General features: G+C 54.3%; 1 protein-coding gene across 12 annotated transcripts in view; it reads left to right on the top strand.

The window, feature by feature from the left end:
* MARK2 (microtubule affinity regulating kinase 2) overlaps nucleotides 1-18,705 on the top strand; it is a 57,493-nt gene that overhangs the window by 30,713 nt on the left and 8,075 nt on the right. For 9 of the 12 annotated variants that reach the window (XM_059710312.1, XM_059710299.1, XM_059710304.1 and 6 more), the window contains exons 2-12: nucleotides 11,591-11,770; nucleotides 12,011-12,064; nucleotides 14,564-14,612; nucleotides 14,933-14,998; nucleotides 15,082-15,152; nucleotides 15,368-15,424; nucleotides 16,536-16,772; nucleotides 17,167-17,286; nucleotides 17,379-17,478; nucleotides 17,555-17,667; nucleotides 18,537-18,669. In XM_059710312.1, the coding sequence (XP_059566295.1) occupies nucleotides 11,636-11,770; nucleotides 12,011-12,064; nucleotides 14,564-14,612; nucleotides 14,933-14,998; nucleotides 15,082-15,152; nucleotides 15,368-15,424; nucleotides 16,536-16,772; nucleotides 17,167-17,286; nucleotides 17,379-17,478; nucleotides 17,555-17,667; nucleotides 18,537-18,669 (1,135 nt within the window). In that variant the 5' untranslated portion in view covers nucleotides 11,591-11,635. Of the gene's footprint in view, nucleotides 1-6,232; nucleotides 6,569-11,590; nucleotides 11,771-12,010; nucleotides 12,065-14,563; nucleotides 14,613-14,932; nucleotides 14,999-15,081; nucleotides 15,153-15,367; nucleotides 15,425-16,535; nucleotides 16,773-17,166; nucleotides 17,287-17,378; nucleotides 17,479-17,554; nucleotides 17,668-18,536; nucleotides 18,670-18,705 lie in introns of those variants that run through there. The other 3 variants (XM_059710302.1, XM_059710303.1, XM_059710306.1) reach the window with 2 other exon arrangements.

Below are 18,705 nucleotides of genomic sequence, written 5' to 3'. Positions count from 1 at the left end.
TGACCAAAAGAAACACACACACCACTTCCTCCCCACAAAGCTTGCCAGAGAGCTGTACTCACTTCCCGTGGCTGTTCTGCTGGCCAGGTGAGAGTGAACTCTCCATTCTGACCGAGTTGACCCGTTGCAGGTAGCACTGGGCACCGGTGCCCTCGCCTGCTTGGTTTGTCATGTTCTGCGGTGGGGGGCAGCGAGCACCTCTGCCTGAGCAGGAGCAGCCCGGTCGGATGTGCGGAAAGACCAGCCCGTTGAGTTTCTGTTGGTCACTAAGGGGCGCAGCCGCATGGTAGCCCAGCTAGGTGGGGACAGTCCAAGGCGAGAGTGCGGCGATGGCCTCAGGTGGTGTCTTTTCTTCTGCTTCAGCTCTGACCTCTGGCCATGGTGACTTCTGGGGCAGCAAACTTTGTCCCAGTGTTTTTTCTGACTTTCCCTCCTCCTTGACCTCCCTCTTTGAAACTGGAGGAGGAGGACAGCAATATTTGTCCCACTTCCAGACGGAGCTGCAGTGGGAAGGGGCACTTGCTTTATTCAGCACCTCGCAGTGTAGGAGGTGCCGGACTGGGTGGGACCCCGAAGGCCCTTGTCCCAGCGCGGGGCTGGGTCTGCTCCCACTCAGCATGAATGGTTTAGGAAACACATTGGAAAGGGCAGAGACAAAGGGTGAAATCGGCAACCGGGTAGCAAGGCCGTTGCATCAGGGCTGAGAGTTTTTTGTTTTTTGTTTTTTGTTTTTTGTTTTTTGTGTGTGTTTTAAGATCTCGTGCTTCTCTTTTACTTTGTGTTGGCAAAAACCCTAGGAGAAGATGGGAGATTCTGGAGGAGATGATTATGCTGGGTGAGTCAACTGAGCTCCCCAGCTGCTGTTTTTAGTTCCTTTGCTTTTCTGTACTAGGAGGCAGTTTGGGGAGGGGGAGGGGCCGGGGGCAGGGTGTGGTTGCTGATTTATGTAGCAGGACTCGGAGGCAGGTGTGTATAGGTGACATTTTTTGGCCATCTCGGGCCTTACAATCAGTACGTTGATTCAAGGAAGAAATTTTAAAGCAGAGCTCTCAGTGTGGCAAACAGTAAATAAATGTTTCCTCCAAGTCCCTGTTGCTTTCCCAAATCAGTACCTCTTAGAATGGCTCCAGCAGCACTGCCTTGTCACAGCAGGACACAGTGGTCCTGACAGCAAAGCCGTGGAAGGATTGAGTTAGAAGCAGAGAGAACTGCCTGAAGTGAGAGAGCCTGGTGGTGGTTGGGCAGCAGGAAGTTTGGAGGAGAGGGTTCCCCCTCTGTGATGAAAGGAGGGTTTGGGCTTGATTGAGGGGGGCAGAGACTGGAGGAGGGGGGTGCTGCTGGTTCTGGGCTGTGCCTGTATCTGTATCTGAATCTGTCTCCAGATTGCCTTGAGCTGTGTGTTAGGAGGAAGCGCACGGCCTTATGCCCGCCTGAGGAGGCTGTTGGTGGAACAGACGCTCCATAGTTGTCATCTGTCCACGGGAGAGGGGATCGCGCACTCGCTGCCCCTTGGAAGCTGTCTGCAGAGTACACTGGTGACGTCCTAACATGTTTTCTCACTCGTTTTTACACATTTGTTTGTGCAGTACCTTGTTGAATACTGCCGCCATGTGCTTAGGTGTTGTTGCGGGCCATGAATTAGACAGACCAGGGTCCCTGCCTTTGTAGAATAGTATAGTGGGAAGGGCAGACAGTAACCAAGCCACTTCACAGGGCAACAGATATCCTGAAAGAGGGGGAAGGGGTTTTGTGGCAAGAGGTTTTGATCTTCTTTTCTCTGCCCTTGTCTTTTCTCCTGGGGGACAGAGGGGTAGGGTGACTTTAAGGCCAAAAAGTTGAACCACTTTGATTTGGTAAGTATAGTCAAACCTTGGTTCTCAAATGTCTCCCATCTCGAACAATTCGCTTCTCAACCTGACAACCCTTTCATGAAAGCTATATGACCAGTCACAAGTCTCAGGCGACAGAGAAGAGGATGCCCGAGTATGAGCCGGTTCACCACGGTTGACATCTCGGGATATTGTGCTGTGAATATTTTTGTGTGTGTGGTTGTTTTTTTTTTTTTGCTTTTGTAGCTGCTTATTATAATTATTAAATTTTCATTTTTATTGTACATTTCCTTTTGATTAAATTTTCTTTTATATTTCATGTCCTTTTTGTTTTTAAAGTGTTTATTTATAGATTAGACATGTACTATATATACAAAAGGTTAAAACAGGGAGTCATTTGGGGGTCTGGGACGAATTAATTCAATTTACATTATTTCTAATGGGAAAAAATGATTGGGTTTTTGAATAGCCTTCTGGAAATAATTAAGTTTGAGAAACGAGGTTCCACTGTATTTTAACATGGGCCAGCTAGGTGCAGGCACTGTTAGGCACTCAGCGCATACAGAAGTGAGCAAGACATTGTCTTGATCACTCAGAGCTCATGGAAACACAAAGTCAGAAGCAACAAACGGGTACAGATAGGATGGTGTGAGAGTCCAGAGCGGGAGAGATCACTCGCAACTGAGAAGGTATCTTGATAATTCTTTAAACAAAAGGGATTAAGAGGGCTGACTTATCTGGACCACTTAAAAGAAGGCATTATGTGGTAGCTGGTGCTTTGCTCTAGTGAGTATCAGTGGCAGCTCTTCCTACCATAGCTCAGATCCCTTTCCTACCTGCCCCAGGGCGGTCGCTGGGGTCCCACCACAGGGCTAACTCCAGAGGACGCCCTCCACTCCCACACCAGATGCAGGCAGGCAGTGTGCTAAAAACATGAATTACTTGCAAAGAAAAGGAAGTTCGAGGGAGGCCCAGGCACCTCAGCTGCACTGGTTAGTCTCCATGAGCTCCCCACAATCCTCTGTGGAATGAGCCAAACCTTTCTGCTGCAGGCTGCCTTCTGCCTCCCCCAGAGCCCGGGCTGCTGGCAGGCTGGCTCTCCTGTGATATGGAGGAACTTGTTGGTCTCCATGGTTACAGTAACCCACTGGTACGGGAGGAGCTGAATGGGGTGTGAGGCTGGCAATGTGAGCTTCCCCCAGCCCTTGGCACCATGTGGTACGGGTCTGTGGCTGTTTCTTGGGCCTTGTCTGGAAGGAGTTAAGGAACTGACGAGGAAGGGAAGAACAGGCACCCCTCCGTCCTCCTCTGGGCTATTCGGGGGCAGAGATGGGTGCCTTCTCGCTCACCCACTCGTCTTGGCAGGAGTGGTTTCATGTTAGGAAAGGGTCTTTACGTGACAGCCCAGCCATGGTAGAATTATGACTTGATTCTAGAAGGAATACCAGCTTTGCTACTCTGGTACTTGTAGTCAAGATCTTGGAGATTAAAGCTCTTCTTAGGGCTCAGAGAACCCCTTGAGATGAGAAGAACGGTCCTACCTGAAAGTAAAGAAATTGGGAAACATTGTCGAGACCTTACCGTGTACCAGGCACCATGGCCCAGTCAGCACCATGTCCTAGCCGCACCGATCCTGTGAGTGTGGACAGCTAGTGGCCTCGTGTCCCAAGTGAGGACACAGACTAAGAGAAGGCAAATCATCTTGCTCGTCCGCTGGTAAGGACCAAAGGCAGGACTCCCTCCCACTCAAGTCTGTCTCCCTCCAGAGCCTCTCCTCCCATAATGCAGCAGGCAGAGAGGCTGCAGTGAGTCTAATGTGCAGTCCCCTCCCTAAGTTCTAGAAGGCGGGAACCAGGTCTCTGAGCTTTGCAATGGCCCTGGCTCCAGAGGTAGGCACTCAGCAAAGGTTTGCTGAAGCGACAGCAGTAGTTGGGGAATGAGATAGCACTCCCTCGGTGGACTCCACCAGTGTTTCAAGCGACTCTGATGACAGGACGTTGAGGGGTGCTCATTGTATTGTGGCTTCAGTGGACTAAGGGGGGTGAGCTGGAGGTGGCTCAGTCTGATCTCATGCCAGGTCAGCTCTTGCCTGCTGGACTTCCCAGGCAGGCCCTGGCTTCGGCTGTGGCTGCTTTGAGGCCCGCAGGCTGCTCCCCTCGTGGCCCAAGCTGCAGTGCTGGTCACCCTGGCTGGGGATGAGGCTTGCAGCCCAGGGCGTTAAAGATGCTGCCTTTGCTTCAGTTTCAGGCTCTGCTTGTGTCCTTTGTCAGGGAGGCACTACCCTGGCTGGAGAAAGGAGTAGCCCTTTGACTGTTTGCCACAGCTTCACCTCCTCTCTGCAATGGGGTATTAAGGAAGGGGGGTCCCCCAGGTGCAGCCATCACAGTTAGCTTCAGGGGTGTGGGAGTTGCATCCAGCTTCCCCACTGGTCAGCGCTTACCACAGCTTTACAAGATCTCCTACCCAGAATGCTCCACTGGTTTATTACCTCCTGGCAGTTGAGAGTGACAGTTATTCAGGATCAAAGGATGCAAAGAAAGCGCTTGGATGCAGTGAAGGAGGAAGGGTTAGAGAGCTAGTGACTTGCCAGGGCCATGTGACTTTGCAGCTTACTCCTACCCCGTCTGTCCCAGCCGCTCTGAGGTCAGTGCTTGGTACTTCCTCAGTATAGAAGCCCCTTCCTGCCCGGCAAATAGGACTGAGGAAACCACCTTCCAGTCGCTTCTGAGTAAAGGGGCAGGTGGCCCAGGCCAGCCTGAGCCCACGGTCAGGGCAGGGCCCACTTTGGAAAGGAGTGGTCCACTTAGGGGGCCACCTGGGAGGCCTTTAAAACAGCCCTCCACTGCTGACCTTACCAGGCGTTGGCCTTCCTGTGGTCCCAGCACCTTCCCTGCATCTTCACCTCTTCACCTCTCTGGTCTGGAGGAAGAGCCAGGGACTTACCTTTTTGGGGGAAGTAAAAGCAGATTAGGCATCAAGAAGGGTTGATGGCTGGTAGAGGGGACAGCAGAGCACTCAAGTGGGCACAAAAGCCCTGGGCTCAGTCCCAGCTCTGCCTGGGCAAGTCTCTTCACTCCTGTGCTTCAGTGTCTCATCTGTAAAGTGCGGGCCCTGCCTACCCCGTCGGCCTCTGGTGTGAACACAAGCAGTGCTTGCTGGCAGACGTTGCTATCAGAAATGCCTGATCTCATGTGTAAGACAAACGCTGAAGTAGCGTGATCTTCAGGTGTCTGTGCTCAGGTGTGGGAGGGCACTGAGGGGATTATGGCCGGCCAGCATGGGGTCTTTAGGGTGTTGCTTCATGGGAAGGATCCTAGCCTAGGGTAGTGGAATGAACGGGAAGTAGATGGCGAGCCAGAAGAAAGGCCAGGATCAGAACACAGAGCACAGACAAGGTCAACGGGGGCTTTGCAGGAGGAAGGTGTGAGGAAGGGCTGCCCCCAGGCCCTAGGACAGTGATGGCGAACCTATGACACGTGTGTCAGAGGTGACACGCAAACTCATTTTTTTGGTTGATTTTTCTTTGTTAAATGGCATTTAAATATATAAAATAAATATCAAAAATATAAGTCTTTGTTTTACTATGGTTGCAAATATTTAAAAATTTCGATATGTGACACGGCACCAGAGTTAAGTTAGGGTTTTTCAAAACGCTGACACGCCGAGCTCAAAAGGTTCGCCATCACTGCTCTAGGAGCTTGTAGAGAGCAGCCTTGTGTGTGTGTGTGTGTGTGTGTGTGTGTGTGTGTGTGTGCGCGCGCGCGCAAGGGGCCAGGAGATGGGGGGGCTGGAGGTTGGTGGGAACTTAGGGATAGATTCCCAGAAACAGGGTTGGAAGGGACTTAGAGGGACATTTCACTCTTCAGCCTTTGGGTAAAATTTAGAACCCGAAGACTCTAAAGGGCTTCACTGGATCCCTGGACCCCCTGAAATTTGTCCAAGATATTTTGCATGTAAGTCACATGCATTTTTCTAAGGCTAAACACTGCTTTTTGTGGACTAAGGGTCCATCTGCCACTGCTGGATAGCTGGATTCTGCCACCTGTCCCCCAGCCTTGTTCTTGGTGGGTGGTTTGCTGGTCTTGCCCCCTCTGGGTCAGCATGTCTGATTCACATACTCCTCTCTACCCTGCCTCCCTTTCCCAGGTCCCACCTGCCGCAGGTGAGATAAGGACTTTATGACAGCCCTGGCTAGAGGGAGTCTCCTCCTCACCCTCTCCCAGCTGTTACCCAGCAAAGCACCTTGGGGAGGGTGGGGCAGCCACTTCCGGCGAGGGGGAGGGGAAGGGAGAAGGAAGTTGATCTAAACCCGCCTCTTTCTCGCTTAGTCTCCCTCCTTCCTGGTCCCCTCCTGCCCCTTTCCTCCCACCTTGCTCCTGGTGTCGTGTCCTGAGCTGTCTGTATTTCCTGGCTACGAGGGCCTGGCCCGCAAGAAGCCGCCGGCTCGTCCCCGCTGCTCTCCTTGCCAAGCCCGGGCTCTCTGCTAGTGGTAGTTTCGGTTGCGACATAGTCCAGGTTCCCAGGCAGGAGCCGCTGGGCCTGGCTGCTTTGCTGCTTTTCACTGAGGAGGTGGTGGAAGGTGTCGCCTGCTTCGGCTGAGTAAGGGTGGCTGGCGGAGCGCCCCCGCCCTGGGCCTGGCTCTTCCCGGCCTCTGTACTTTGCCCTCGCTGCCTGACAGGTTCTGCTGTGGCTCTGCTGGATGGAAGTTGCTGGTAGTCCTTGTCCCTTTCTCCAGCCGGGTATGTTTTCCTCTTTTTTTTGTTGTTGCTCTGGGGTTGCCCTTTCCTCTTCTTTTCCTCCCACCCAAACACGGGCTCTTTGAAGAACTGCTAGCACTGTAGTGAGATTCATGGGAAGGTGAAGAGGCATTGGCCAGGAAAGGAAGAGCAGCCACCAACAGAAGAGCCTCCCCTACGATCGAGTCCGCAGACTCGGCCAGAGTGAGAGGAAGGGGTGGTGGGGCAGAGGCCCAGGGCGGGCTCATGGGCACGACAGTGAGGGAGACTGCATCCGGCTGGTCGCCCAGGGCTAGTGCCAAGGGACACTTTCTCCCTCCACTCCACAGTGCCCGGCTTGCTCTGTCCTGGCCAGGGAGTGCCTGCTTGTCACCCTCCCAGCTTGGTCCCTTCCCGGGAAGCCTCGGGACACTTGAATGCAGAGCCCAGAGCGGAGCTTTCCTCGGGAAGAACTGGTGGTAGGAGCCTCCAGCCTCAGGGAAGGGGCCCTGCCTACCTGAGTCAGCGCCCGGCCTCTGGGGTGGAGGCTGTCTTCCGGGCCAGCCTGGTGCCGCCTAGGCCAGGCTGGGATCCCAGGTGGAAGGCCCACAGAATGGAAGGCTCCTTTCCTTTTGTCCCCACGTCCTGTGTTCTCTTCTCCTCTCTGTGGAGGACGCTGCAGCTGTTGAGGCCCTGCTTCTGCGCCAGGCCTGCTTGGTAACCGGCGTGTCTGCCATTTGGTTCCAAGGACGGCTCGAAGGGTGACTCCCTTGTTCTGTCTGAAGGCTGTCTGAGCGCCATGGGGTCTGCTTTCAACCAGCTTCCTCAGACCACGGGAGCTGCCTGGGCTGTGCGTCAGCCAAAGCTTTAGGAATGTCTGGTGCCCCTCGTCTTCCTGTGGGCAAGAGGCTAGAGGGAGAGGGGAGGGCGTGGCTGTAGCCAGACCCTATTTGGTTGGCCCGCAGGGGCCGCCAGTCCTCAGCCCTCCACCCGTTGGTGAGATGTGGGTCCAGGCGGATGGGCCGAGACAGAAGCAGGGAAGGGACTCTCTTACCTCTTCTCTGGCCTCCTGGAAGCCTCCTCACTGAGGGCCTGGGTCCAAGAAACAGTTTTCCACTGGAGATTTCTCATTTCTGTACTTCCCCGGTGGGCTCTCCTCACCCGGTTCCACTTCCCTGCTCTGGGGGACATATTACAACTTAGAAGAGGCCAAGAGGTCAGGGCAGTGGTCGGCAAACTCATTAGTCAGTAGAGCCAAATATCAACAGTACAACAGTACAACGATTGAAATTTCTTTTTTTTTTTTTTAAATATATTTTATTGATTTTTTACAGAGAGGAAGGGAGAGAGATAGAGAGTTAGAAACATCGATGAGAGAGAAACACCGATCAGCTGCCTCCTGCACATCTGCTACTGGGGATGTGCCCGCAACCCAGGTACATGCCCTTGACCGGAATCGAACCTGGGACCCCTCAGTCCGCAAGCCGACGCTCTATCCACTGAGCCAAACCGGTTTCGGCTGAAATTTCTTTTGAGAGCCAAATTTTTAAAACTTAAACTATATAGGTAGGTACATTGTTATTAACTTAATTAGGGTGCTCCTAAGCCGGCCTTTGCTAAAAACGTCCTCCATCTGATTGAGGTACGTTCGCCGAGGTCAACCCCTTTCAACTCTCCCATCCACACCCGTCTTGTATACTTGTTTCGTCTGTCTCCTTTCCGAAAACCGACTTCTGCGCATGGCCACGAAGTTTCAGTCGCACTGTACGTGCGTGCCCGCACGTGGTATTTTGTGGAAGAGCCACACTCAAGGGGCCAAAGAGCCGCATGTGGCTCACAAGCCGCAGTTTGCCGACCACTGGGTTAGGAGAACTACACACTGAGTCCTGAGAGTTGGGTGGTTCAGTCCTGAAAGGGGAGCGGGTGACTTTGGGGGCAGGGGATCAACGAGCACACACCAGTGCTCTCTGCTCCTCTGGGCCCTAGACAAGCAGAATCTCCACTCTTTTACTGTCCTGGATACCCAGCGTGGAGCCAGCCCTTCCCAGCTGCCCTGTCCAGTCTCTCCTGCGAAGCGTAGGGGTGCTGGTGTCAGCGGGCAACAGGAGTCAGGGTGGGCGGTGGCCAGCACTCAGCCGTGACCTCTTTCCAGCGGGGAGGACCATAGCGTCTCTTTCCAGCCTCCATCTGGGCTGCAGCCAGCTCAGGAGGACTCGACTTAGATGCCAAAGTCTTGTTGACAAGAAGACTCTGGTTCTAAGAACAGTGGTATTTGGGAACTAAAAATAATGGCAGTAATAGTTGCTCTTTCCTGATTGTTGGATAAAGCATTGTGTGTGTGTTCTCTTAGCTGCCCAGTGTGAAGTAGGGAATAGTGTATCCACTGTACGACACGGAAGCTGATGCAGTGGGTGGTGGGCGGAAGCGAGAGATGTTGGACAGAGCTCTGCGACATCAACCGGACTGTCTCCTGACACAGGTGTGGGGTCACCCCACACCACTCATCTTTGGATGCTTTCCTTCTCCCTTTGTGATAATCTCTTCTCCCTCTTAAGGATGGTGTTGATGATGATAAAGTCAGCCGGTGTTAGTAAGTGGCAGGTTTGGGATTTGAGCCCTGGCAGTTTGTCTCTGGCCCTATACTCTTAAGCCCCTCTTGTAACTGTTGTTCCTTGAAGTCCATCCAGCATGCAGCTCATCGTGACAGGAAGTGCTGTCCTGCTATGCCATGCAGAGCAGCCCCTGGGGCAGAAACACCAAGAGGTGTGGGCAGAGCACAGACGGGCGGTACGGGTCCTTGATATTTGGCTCCCGAGGGGCAGAGGGCCCGAATTCTCAGGTAGATGCTAAATCCCTATTCCAAATTTTGAGGAGGTGGGGACTGCCAGATCCTACCCTCAGAAAAGAGGGGCGTGATGAGAGCTCAGGAGGTGAAGTAGAGGTTGCCAAGGAACTTGCCCACCCACCTTCTGCTCGTGGGAGCTGGGACGGAGGAAGGGCCCTGGTAGCGGTCTTGCGGCGCCTGCAGGAAATGGGGCTGAGGAGCAGTGGGCCGTGGAGGCCAGGCCCTCAGGACCCTGTTGCATGGGACCTGGTGTGCCCTTCGCAGACAGGGCAAGTACCGTGGAGCCTTGACATGTCCTTCTCCCCAAGGGGTGTAAACTTAGGGTCCCTTTTGGAGGGAAAGAACAAGTATTTGAAAATCTACTGGCCTAGCAAATGCTGTTTGAGGACCAGCCAGGCTTATGTGAGCTGCATGATGTCTGGACACCAGAGGGCAAGAGAGCGCTGTGGGCTGGGGGACACAGCAAGGCTTGGGGGAGTTCGACTTGCAGAAGACAGAAGGTGCCCTGAAAGGCCCAGGAGCCTCTCCTTTCCGGCCTACTGTACACATGAAATCCTTTCTCCTCAAAGGTTCAACCCGCCCTCGCTGGTGTGGTTCAGTGGGTAGAGCGTTGGCCTGCGGACTGAAGGGTCCTGGGTTGATTCCAGTCAAGGGCACGTGCCCGGGTTGCAGGCTTGATCCCCAGGAGAAGGCCGATCCATGATTCTCTCTCATCATTGATGTTTCTATCTCCCTCTCCCTCTCGCTTCCTCTCTGAAAGCAATAAAAATATATTTTTAAAAAAGGTTCAACCCATGTGCTTCTGGGATCTGAGCCGAGCAGCTCACCCCAAACCAGCCAGCAGGTACTGCTATACAGAGAGAAAGGAAAGCCTCCATTGACACAATGAAGAAGGGAAACATCGCAGCAGATACTTTGAGTTGTTGTTTTTCTGTCTGAAAAGCATCTGGTTGGGGACGCTCAGGAACCCTGGACAGTTCCTTGGTGGCAGCAAGTCATGCCTGTCCTCTGTGGTTTGTGGGCTTGCTTCGCGTACAGCCAGAAGGGGCTGTGAGAGGAAGAACTTTGACTCACTCCTCTGGTCACCCTGCTCCCCTCCAGACGCTCTCCTTGAATTTCCCAAGGCAGCGTGGATGGTTCTGGGAGGAGGCCCTGGCAGTAGCTTTGTCCCATTTGCTGGATTGATGATGTCGTGTGTTCTTTGAGAGATAAATCAGGACTCTTGACAAGACTCGGACCAGACTCTGAACAGTTTTACTGAGATATAATTCTCATACCATACAGGTCACCCATTAGAGTGGACAATTAAAAGAGCTATGCATCTATCCACCACAACCTCCCCACCCTCTTCTGCCCCAGCCCTCGACGAATCTGCTGTCCGTCTCCACGGCTTTGCCTATTCTGAACTTTTCATAGAAGGGGATCACACAACATGTGGGCCTCTGTGACTGGCTTCGTTCACTCGGCGCCATGTTTTCAAAGTCCATTCGTGTTGTTGCATGTGTCAGAACACTTTTTTAAATTGCCAATGGATATTGCACGGTGTGGCTATTGCACAGTTTATCTGTTCACCAGTTGATGCACATCTGTGTCATTTCCACTTTCTGGCTATTATGAATATGGGATGTTTTGAATGAACATGCAAATAAAGTTTTTGTGTGGACATACATTTCCACTTCTCTTGGGTGTGTAGCTAAGAGCAGAATTGCTGTGTCGCAGTATTTCTGTGTTTAGTTAGCCCTTTGAGGAATGTACAGTCTCCGTATGTCTTCCTCTGGACCATACCTTTCTGAGTTGTGTTTCTACACCTGGTCAGCGCTGCTGCTATTTCTGCATCCTCACCCTTATTTGAGCAGTGGGGTGGCTAAGAAGGGCAGACTGTTACCTTGCTCAGACCCTGCCGTTCAGTTAATTCATTACACAGAATTCATTGAGCACCCACCATAACCCTGCCTGTCTGGTTGCTGGGCTGTAACAGTGCGTACACGAGTCTTCTTGAACTTCCACTCCGTTGGGATAGACAGCAGATCACTGCAAAGTGAGAAAGAGGAAAGGTTAATGTAAAGTGAGCACACGGAACTGGCTCTGCTGCTGCTGCTGCTCCTTGGAGATGCAGCCTTCTCCCCGTGCGATCAGGCACCAGGGCGCATGCGGGGAGCTGGCGGGGCAGCGTACTTACAGGGTGCTGTCCCTCCCTGCAGCCCACCTTGGGACACCTCGACTCCAAGCCCAGCAGTAAGCCCAACATGCTGCGGGGCCGCAACTCAGCCACCTCTGCTGACGAGCAGCCCCACATCGGCAACTATCGACTCCTCAAGACCATTGGCAAGGGCAACTTCGCCAAGGTGAAGCTGGCTCGGCACATCCTGACCGGGAAAGAGGTGAGCGCTGGGGTGGGGAGCCTGGCAGCACCTCCCAACTGTGGGCACCCCCATAGGCAGTGGTGGCTCTACTACCACAGCCATCCTCTTGTTTACTAGACAGAAGTGTGACCTGAACAAACAGGAGTGCCAAGAGGGATGGGACAACAAGGAGGTGGGAACAGGAAGGAGGAAGGCACTTCCAGTCCTGGGGTTAGTTTGGCCAAAGAGGTAATCTTGGGCTGTTTGTCTCCTGTTCAGGTGGCTGTGAAGATCATTGACAAGACTCAACTGAACTCCTCCAGCCTCCAGAAAGTAAGCAGACAGCCCTCCCTTTCTAACCTCTCGCCAGGGGCATGATCTCCTGACCCCATTGGGATCTTCTCTTGAATCCCTAGTGTAAACTCTCTGGTCGTCTCACTGTCCCTCTGCAGGACTGTGCTGTGTGTAGGGCTTTGGCTGATCCTCTGGGCTGACTCCTGACTGGGCTCCCTGGCCACAGGCGCTCTCTGTCGAGGCCTCTCTGGCCCCTCCCAGCCACTTGGCCTACCTATCTGACCTACTTCTGCACCTTGTTATCTGTTGGCCTTTGGCCAGCCCTACGCAAAACTCATGCTGTAGCCATCACTAGAAACGCATTCCAAGACCTGGGGTGATGAAGGTGGGTCACTCCGGAAGCACAGGGACCTGCCCCTGGACTCTGTGCCAGCTGCGGGTTAGAGTGGGCACTGAAGACGGGCTTTAGAGTCAGCACTTGTTTCACACCTGTGACAGGGAGTGTGGACGACGGCAGGCACTCCCCACTCTCCTGCTCACCTCCAGGCTCCTCTTGGCTAAAAGTCACAGGGTCATGTGCCGAGGCTGGCTTCTCCTTCCCTCCTGACTTACAGCGGGAAGCCATGGTCTCCCTTAGCTGGTGGGGGACCCTCCGGGTGGCCCCCCTGCTCGAGGAACAAGACGCTGGAGGAGGCAGGACAGGAGACTTTTGTTGGCAGAGGGGACAGCGTGCTAGTGACCGTTGACGTGGTGCTGGAAGCTGCCCTCTCCTTCCATCCTGGGCTCCAGGGGGCAGGCAGGAAGGAGGAGGAGGAAGTCCCCCATCTGGCTCCCAGAAAGCTGCCCCTTCAGGTCAAGTCAGGTCTCCTTTGTGTCTCATCCTCCAGCTGCCCCGGCTCCCGTTTCTGACCGGGATTAGCCTAGTGCCTTCCACCTCGTGGCCACTGAGGCCTGTTGTAGAGATGCTCTCGGAATTGAGCGTGTGTGGGTTGAGGTGCCCTGACATGCTGACAGGCAAAACCAAAGTGTTTTCCCTTTTTGTTGCCCGTGGGATCCCCTCAAGGTTCTTTGGTTCAAAGGAAACATTGTTGTCATCACGAGGGCTCCCCTGCTTGGAGCTTTGCAGAAGGAAGGGAAAGAGTCCTCTTCGCTTGTTGGCTCAGACCCCACAGAGTCGACGCCGGCGTGGTGGGGCCCTTTGGTCTCTGGAGCAGGCCAGCCTGCCGTCACTGTGATGGCCAGCGCCAGCGGGCATCTTACTTCCCACCTCACTTCTCCCTGCCTCTTCCTGCCTGGCTGGAAGGCACCAGTGCCAGACAGATGTAGCCATCTTAGAAGCCTTTTAACAGCTCTGTTACCAAGGCCAGTCTGATTCTGGCCAAATTACTCTGTTTAAATTTTATCCAGCAATGACTCTAAAGGACGATCATTGAAGAAGCTAGCCCCTCAGGGTTCCAGAAAGCCGAGAAAACTCCCTGCTCTCCCAGGAGCGCCCTTCCAGGCCAGGGGCACCCTTGGGGGAAGGACCCGGGCAGCTGCCTGTGGGCCCCATTCAGTGCTGCTTCCCATCACTGCCCCTGAGGTGGGGTCCAGGATTTTTTGCTTCTTCATCCAAAACAGCAGCTGGACCAGGGAAGAAAGCAAGAGAAACCTGGGCTCTGACCAGAGAAGGGAGCCAGGGTCAGAACCAGGTCCTGGAGAAGGGGAAGCCTGCCTCGACTTCCCCTTTCCAGCTCATGAAGGTGCTGGGGTTTCGTGAAAGGAAAAATGTGTTCACTTTATTTCACAAACTAGACTCCAGCCCTCACCCACCCTCCACCCCAAGCAAACTAGTTTTGCTCTTTGTGCAAGTGGAGAGGCCTGCAAGTTACAGAAACCCCGCCTCCAGTCCGCGGGCCCCGCGAGGGGATGGAGTTCAGTGCTGTCATCTTTCTTTATGGAAATGTATGGTTTGGAGTCCCTGGTTTTGTTTCACAAAGAGAGCGTGAGTGTGTGGAGGTGGATTTGATTAAAATTGGCATCAGCTATATATAGGAGTGGCTCCTGTCCCCACCCCAGGGGCCCAGAGAGAGAGGCCTGCCCACTGGTGCAGGGCCCTCGGACTTCTGGAAATCAGATGACGGGCTCCCCTTCAGCACCCCCGCTTCACACAGACCAAGCCGGAGTCTCTTTTGTCCTGAACTTTAGTTCTGAATATTCATGCACAGAGGTTCACGGTCCCTCCCTGAGAGGCACCCAACCGAAACCCTTCTGCTGTGCGGGGCAGGATCTGGGTGATGCAGCAGGGTGGCTGGCTGGCCCCAGTGCCGAAGCTCAGGGTACGAGCCGTCGGAGCCCAGCTTCCCTCCCGCTGACCCTTCTGCCCCTCACCTGTTCTCAACCCTCAGGGCTGGGCACGGAAGGTGCAGACCATTGCCCTGTTTCTTTTCCTTGCCCGAATCTTTTTCTTTTTGGAAAAAGATTCCTAGCAGTGCCTCTGTTGGAGAGGCCAGGGGAGAGCCAGTGGTGCAAACATGACCCCTCTATTTTACTTTTCAGCTATTCCGGGAAGTAAGAATAATGAAGGTTTTGAATCATCCCAACATAGGTGAGAACCAGTTGCCGCTCCATTCTTTTCCCCCACATCAGGGCTCCACTCCCTGGCGTATTGTCCTTCTCCCCTGGGCCCCGCCTTCTGGGGGCTGCAGTCCTCGGGGTGCCTCTGGGGAAGCCCAGCTCACAATGCAGCTCTGCCTGAGCGCCGAGCTGTCCTTAGTAGCGTGGCTGCTTTGAGAGGAACTTGTCCTTGGGAAGCAGGAGCGGGGGAGGGGGGAGTCTTCATCCCTAGGATGCCCCCTGTACATGTTGGGGCTCAATATGTGGCCCCTCCTACTTTTTTGACTCATGGCTTGGCCTTTTCTCTTGTAGTTAAATTATTTGAAGTGATTGAGACTGAAAAAACTCTCTACCTTGTCATGGAGTATGCCAGTGGAGGTAGGTATGGCACCGCCTCTCCTCTGTGCCCCACTGCCCGGCCCCAGCAAGCTCTGACCCAGCGCTGTGCCCGTCTCTTGCAGGAGAGGTGTTTGATTACCTCGTGGCTCATGGCAGGATGAAAGAAAAAGAGGCTCGAGCCAAATTCCGCCAGGTGGGTGTGACTCCCTCCCGGCGTCCGGGTCTGACCTTGGCCTTTTGGGGTCTGGCAGACAGGGAGGGGCTGCCTGTCTGTAAGTGGCCTTTGAAGGGTCCTCAGGCTTTGCTATCTGAGTGGCAGCTTAGAATGAGATCCCCAGGTCACAGCTGTGCCAGCTCCTGTGGCCTCCCCCAGGTGGCTCTGGACTAACCCTTCTTCCTTCCTTTCAGATAGTGTCTGCTGTGCAGTACTGCCACCAGAAGTTTATTGTTCACAGAGACTTAAAGGTAGGTGTGCTTGTCCTAGCCGGTTTGGCTCAGCGGATAGAGTGTTGGCCTGTGGACTGAAGGGTCCCAGGTTCGATTCTGGTCAAGGGCACATGCCCAGGTTACAGGCTCAATCCCCAGTTGGGGGCGTGCAGGAGGCAGCTGATCCATGATTCTCTCTTCATCGTTGATGTTTCTCTCTCTCCCTCTCCCTTCCTCTCTAAAATCAATAAAAATATATTAAAAACATTTTTTAATAAAAGGTAGGCGTGCTCTTCCCCCTGCACCTTTGAGTGAGAGCAGGTTGTTCCCTTCCATTCACCATGACGTGACCATCAGGTCTGAGCATTCAAGGCAACACCAGCCTTTACTGCTTTGGAGATAATGAGGAAGCCCTGGTCTGCTTCTAATGTAGGTCTCCGACTAGACCAGCCGTGGGCAAACTACGGCCCGCGGGCCTGATCCGGCCCGTTGGAAATGAATAAAACTAAAAAAAAAAAAAAAAAAAAGACCGTACCCTTTTATGTAATGATGCTTACTTTGAATTTATATTAGTCCACACAAACACTCCATCCATGCTTTTGTTCCGGCCTCCGGTCCAGTTTAAGAACCCATTGTGGCCCTCGAGTCAAAAAGTTTGCCCACCCCTGGGCTAGACGCAGGATCCCGTTCCCGCAGTGGGCAGAGGCTCTGGGCCACCACCCTCCAGTGTTGCCAGGCAGGGGCACTCCAGACTCTACTCGGCCGTCCGACGGCCCAGGGCTGACTGCAGGGAGAATGCTCACTGCGTTCACCCCGCCGCACAGCTGCTGTGCAGAGTGCATGTGCACAGAGAGGTTCGAATGTGAGGCAGACATGACCGTGGTTAACCTGCGCCTGACGGAAGCTTTCGCAGCTCAGAGCGTCTCTGAGCCTTCAGATCCCAGCTCTCCCATGGCTGCCCATTGAGGAGTAGTCTGCGCTGCCCTCTTCCAGCCCCGCCTGTTAAGCTGATGGAAGGCCTGCCTGGGGCTGGAGGAGAAGGCCCTAAGCCTGGAGAGGGCGTCCTGTTGGCTTTCCCATCCCCTCAGCTTCTGCCCAGTGCCTTCGTGGGTCCACTCGGGTCCCTGACGGTTTCCATCTTCCTTCTCAGGCAGAAAACCTGCTCCTGGACGCCGACATGAACATCAAGATCGCAGACTTTGGTTTCAGCAACGAGTTCACCTTTGGGAACAAGCTGGACACGTTCTGTGGGAGCCCCCCGTACGCAGCCCCAGAGCTCTTCCAGGGCAAGAAGTACGACGGGCCCGAGGTGGACGTGTGGAGCCTGGGCGTCATCCTGTACACACTGGTCAGCGGATCCCTGCCGTTTGATGGACAGAACCTCAAGGTGGAGTGAAGCGCAGGCTGAGATCATTGTTATTACTTCTCATTGCCTCTCGCAGCCTCCAGTCTTACCCCGACCTCTCCCCTTTGCCACCTCTCTACACTTCCCACGCCAGAGCCTCAGAGAAGGGCTTGCAGAGGTAGCAGCTAAAGATCTTCTGCACCCAGGGCAGTCACCTACCTCAGTCCTCCTCCAGGGATGGGACCAGTTGTGTGTCCACCATGCCCTCAGGGCACTCAGGACGCAGGCCTCGGGCTTGGGGGGCGGGGGCATGTCCCTGCTCTCTGCCTCCTGCTGTATTTCATTTCTAGCTGCCTGGCCAGTCTTAAGCTCTCAGGAGCCCGGATACTAGGTTTCTTCCCTTGGCTTTGGGGTGATTTCCGTTTCCCTCCTGCAGGAACTGCGGGAGCGGGTACTGAGGGGAAAATACCGTATTCCGTTCTACATGTCCACAGACTGTGAAAACCTGCTTAAGAAATTTCTCATTCTCAATCCCAGCAAGAGAGGCACTTTAGAGGTGAGCAGCTGAGGGCCCCACTGGCCGCCAGGTCCCGGGTCCCCAAGGAAACCTTCACACTGAGGCTCCTTCCCCTTCACTTTATCCCCCAGCAAATCATGAAAGATCGATGGATGAATGTGGGTCACGAAGATGATGAATTAAAGCCTTATGTGGAGCCGCTCCCTGACTACAAGGACCCCCGGCGGACAGGTGAGGCTCGGCTGGGCCGTGAGGTTGAGCCTGCCAAGGACTCGGGACCAGCCTTAACTGTGTACCCCCTGTGCAGAGCTGATGGTGTCCATGGGTTACACACGAGAAGAGATCCAGGACTCGCTGGTGGGCCAGCGGTACAACGAGGTGATGGCCACCTACCTGCTCCTCGGCTACAAGAGCTCGGAGGTGTGTGCCCTGCCCCCCCCCACCCCCGGTGCCCTGCTGGCCGTGGCACCCCCATGTTTCCATACCCCATTGAGGGCAGAAGCTCGTGTCTGAGTGGGTGTGCTGCCTCTGCTGATGAATTTGAAGCCTCAGCTTTGGTGGCCAGAGTCCACTGGTCTTTGCTCTCGCTGACCTCTGTCAGCGAGGAGTAGGTACCTGGTGGGGTCTGGGCTGGGGCTGGGCTTCCATGTGGGTGAGCAGACCTAGTCAGACTGGGTCTCAGTCCATCTGACTGGGTCAGTTCTGTGTTCCTCTAGAAATGTTGTTTCCACATATTTGTCTCTCTTTGTTTGGGAATTGTGTATCTCTGGGTCTCTGCACGTAAGGGTCCCTGTGTTTTTCTTAAAAGATCTCGAGTCTGTGCTGCTTCTGCCTGGTGCTTGTTTCTGGATACGTGTAACTGTGTGCATGTATGTCCATCCTCTCGTCTGTGCATCTGGGTCATCATGTCTTATGTCGGAGTCCGTGGGGTCTGTGGGATGGGGGTCTAGGTCTCCATCTGTGTCCCCACCTGCACTCATGGCCTCTCCCTCCTGCTCCCCCCCGGTGGTGTTGGGCTCCCTCTCTTGGTTCTCCCCTTAGCCTGCCCAGGAGGTACGCGAGAGGTCTGTGTCTGGACCTGCGTTCCTGTGGGCGTGTGTATCCCTCCGTGAGGTGGGGGTCTTTGTGGGAGGTGGGGTCGTGTCTGTCTGGGCCTGTTGGGGTCTGTGTCGGGCACCTGTTTCCACAAGAGTTCGGTTGCACATTGGCCTTGCAGGGCCTGGTCTGGAGCGCCGGGTGGGTTTGTGGATCTCTGCCTAACTTCTGCCCTCCCTTTTCTGTTCTTGCAGCAGGAAGGCGATGCCATCACCTTGAAGCCCAGGCCTTCAGCTGACATGACCAATAGCAGTGCTCCTTCCCCCTCCCACAAGGTACAGCGCAGCGTCTCTGCCAACCCCAAGCAGCGGCGCTTCAGCGACCAGGGTAAGTGCTTTGGGGAGTTGCAGGTGGGGGACCCAC

The sequence above is a fragment of the Myotis daubentonii genome, chromosome 9 (assembly GCF_963259705.1).
Source record: "Myotis daubentonii chromosome 9, mMyoDau2.1, whole genome shotgun sequence".
Taxonomy (NCBI): domain Eukaryota; kingdom Metazoa; phylum Chordata; class Mammalia; order Chiroptera; family Vespertilionidae; genus Myotis; species Myotis daubentonii.
The sequence above is the reverse complement of the archived record's forward strand: the minus strand, read 5'-3'. Positions and strand labels throughout refer to the sequence as shown.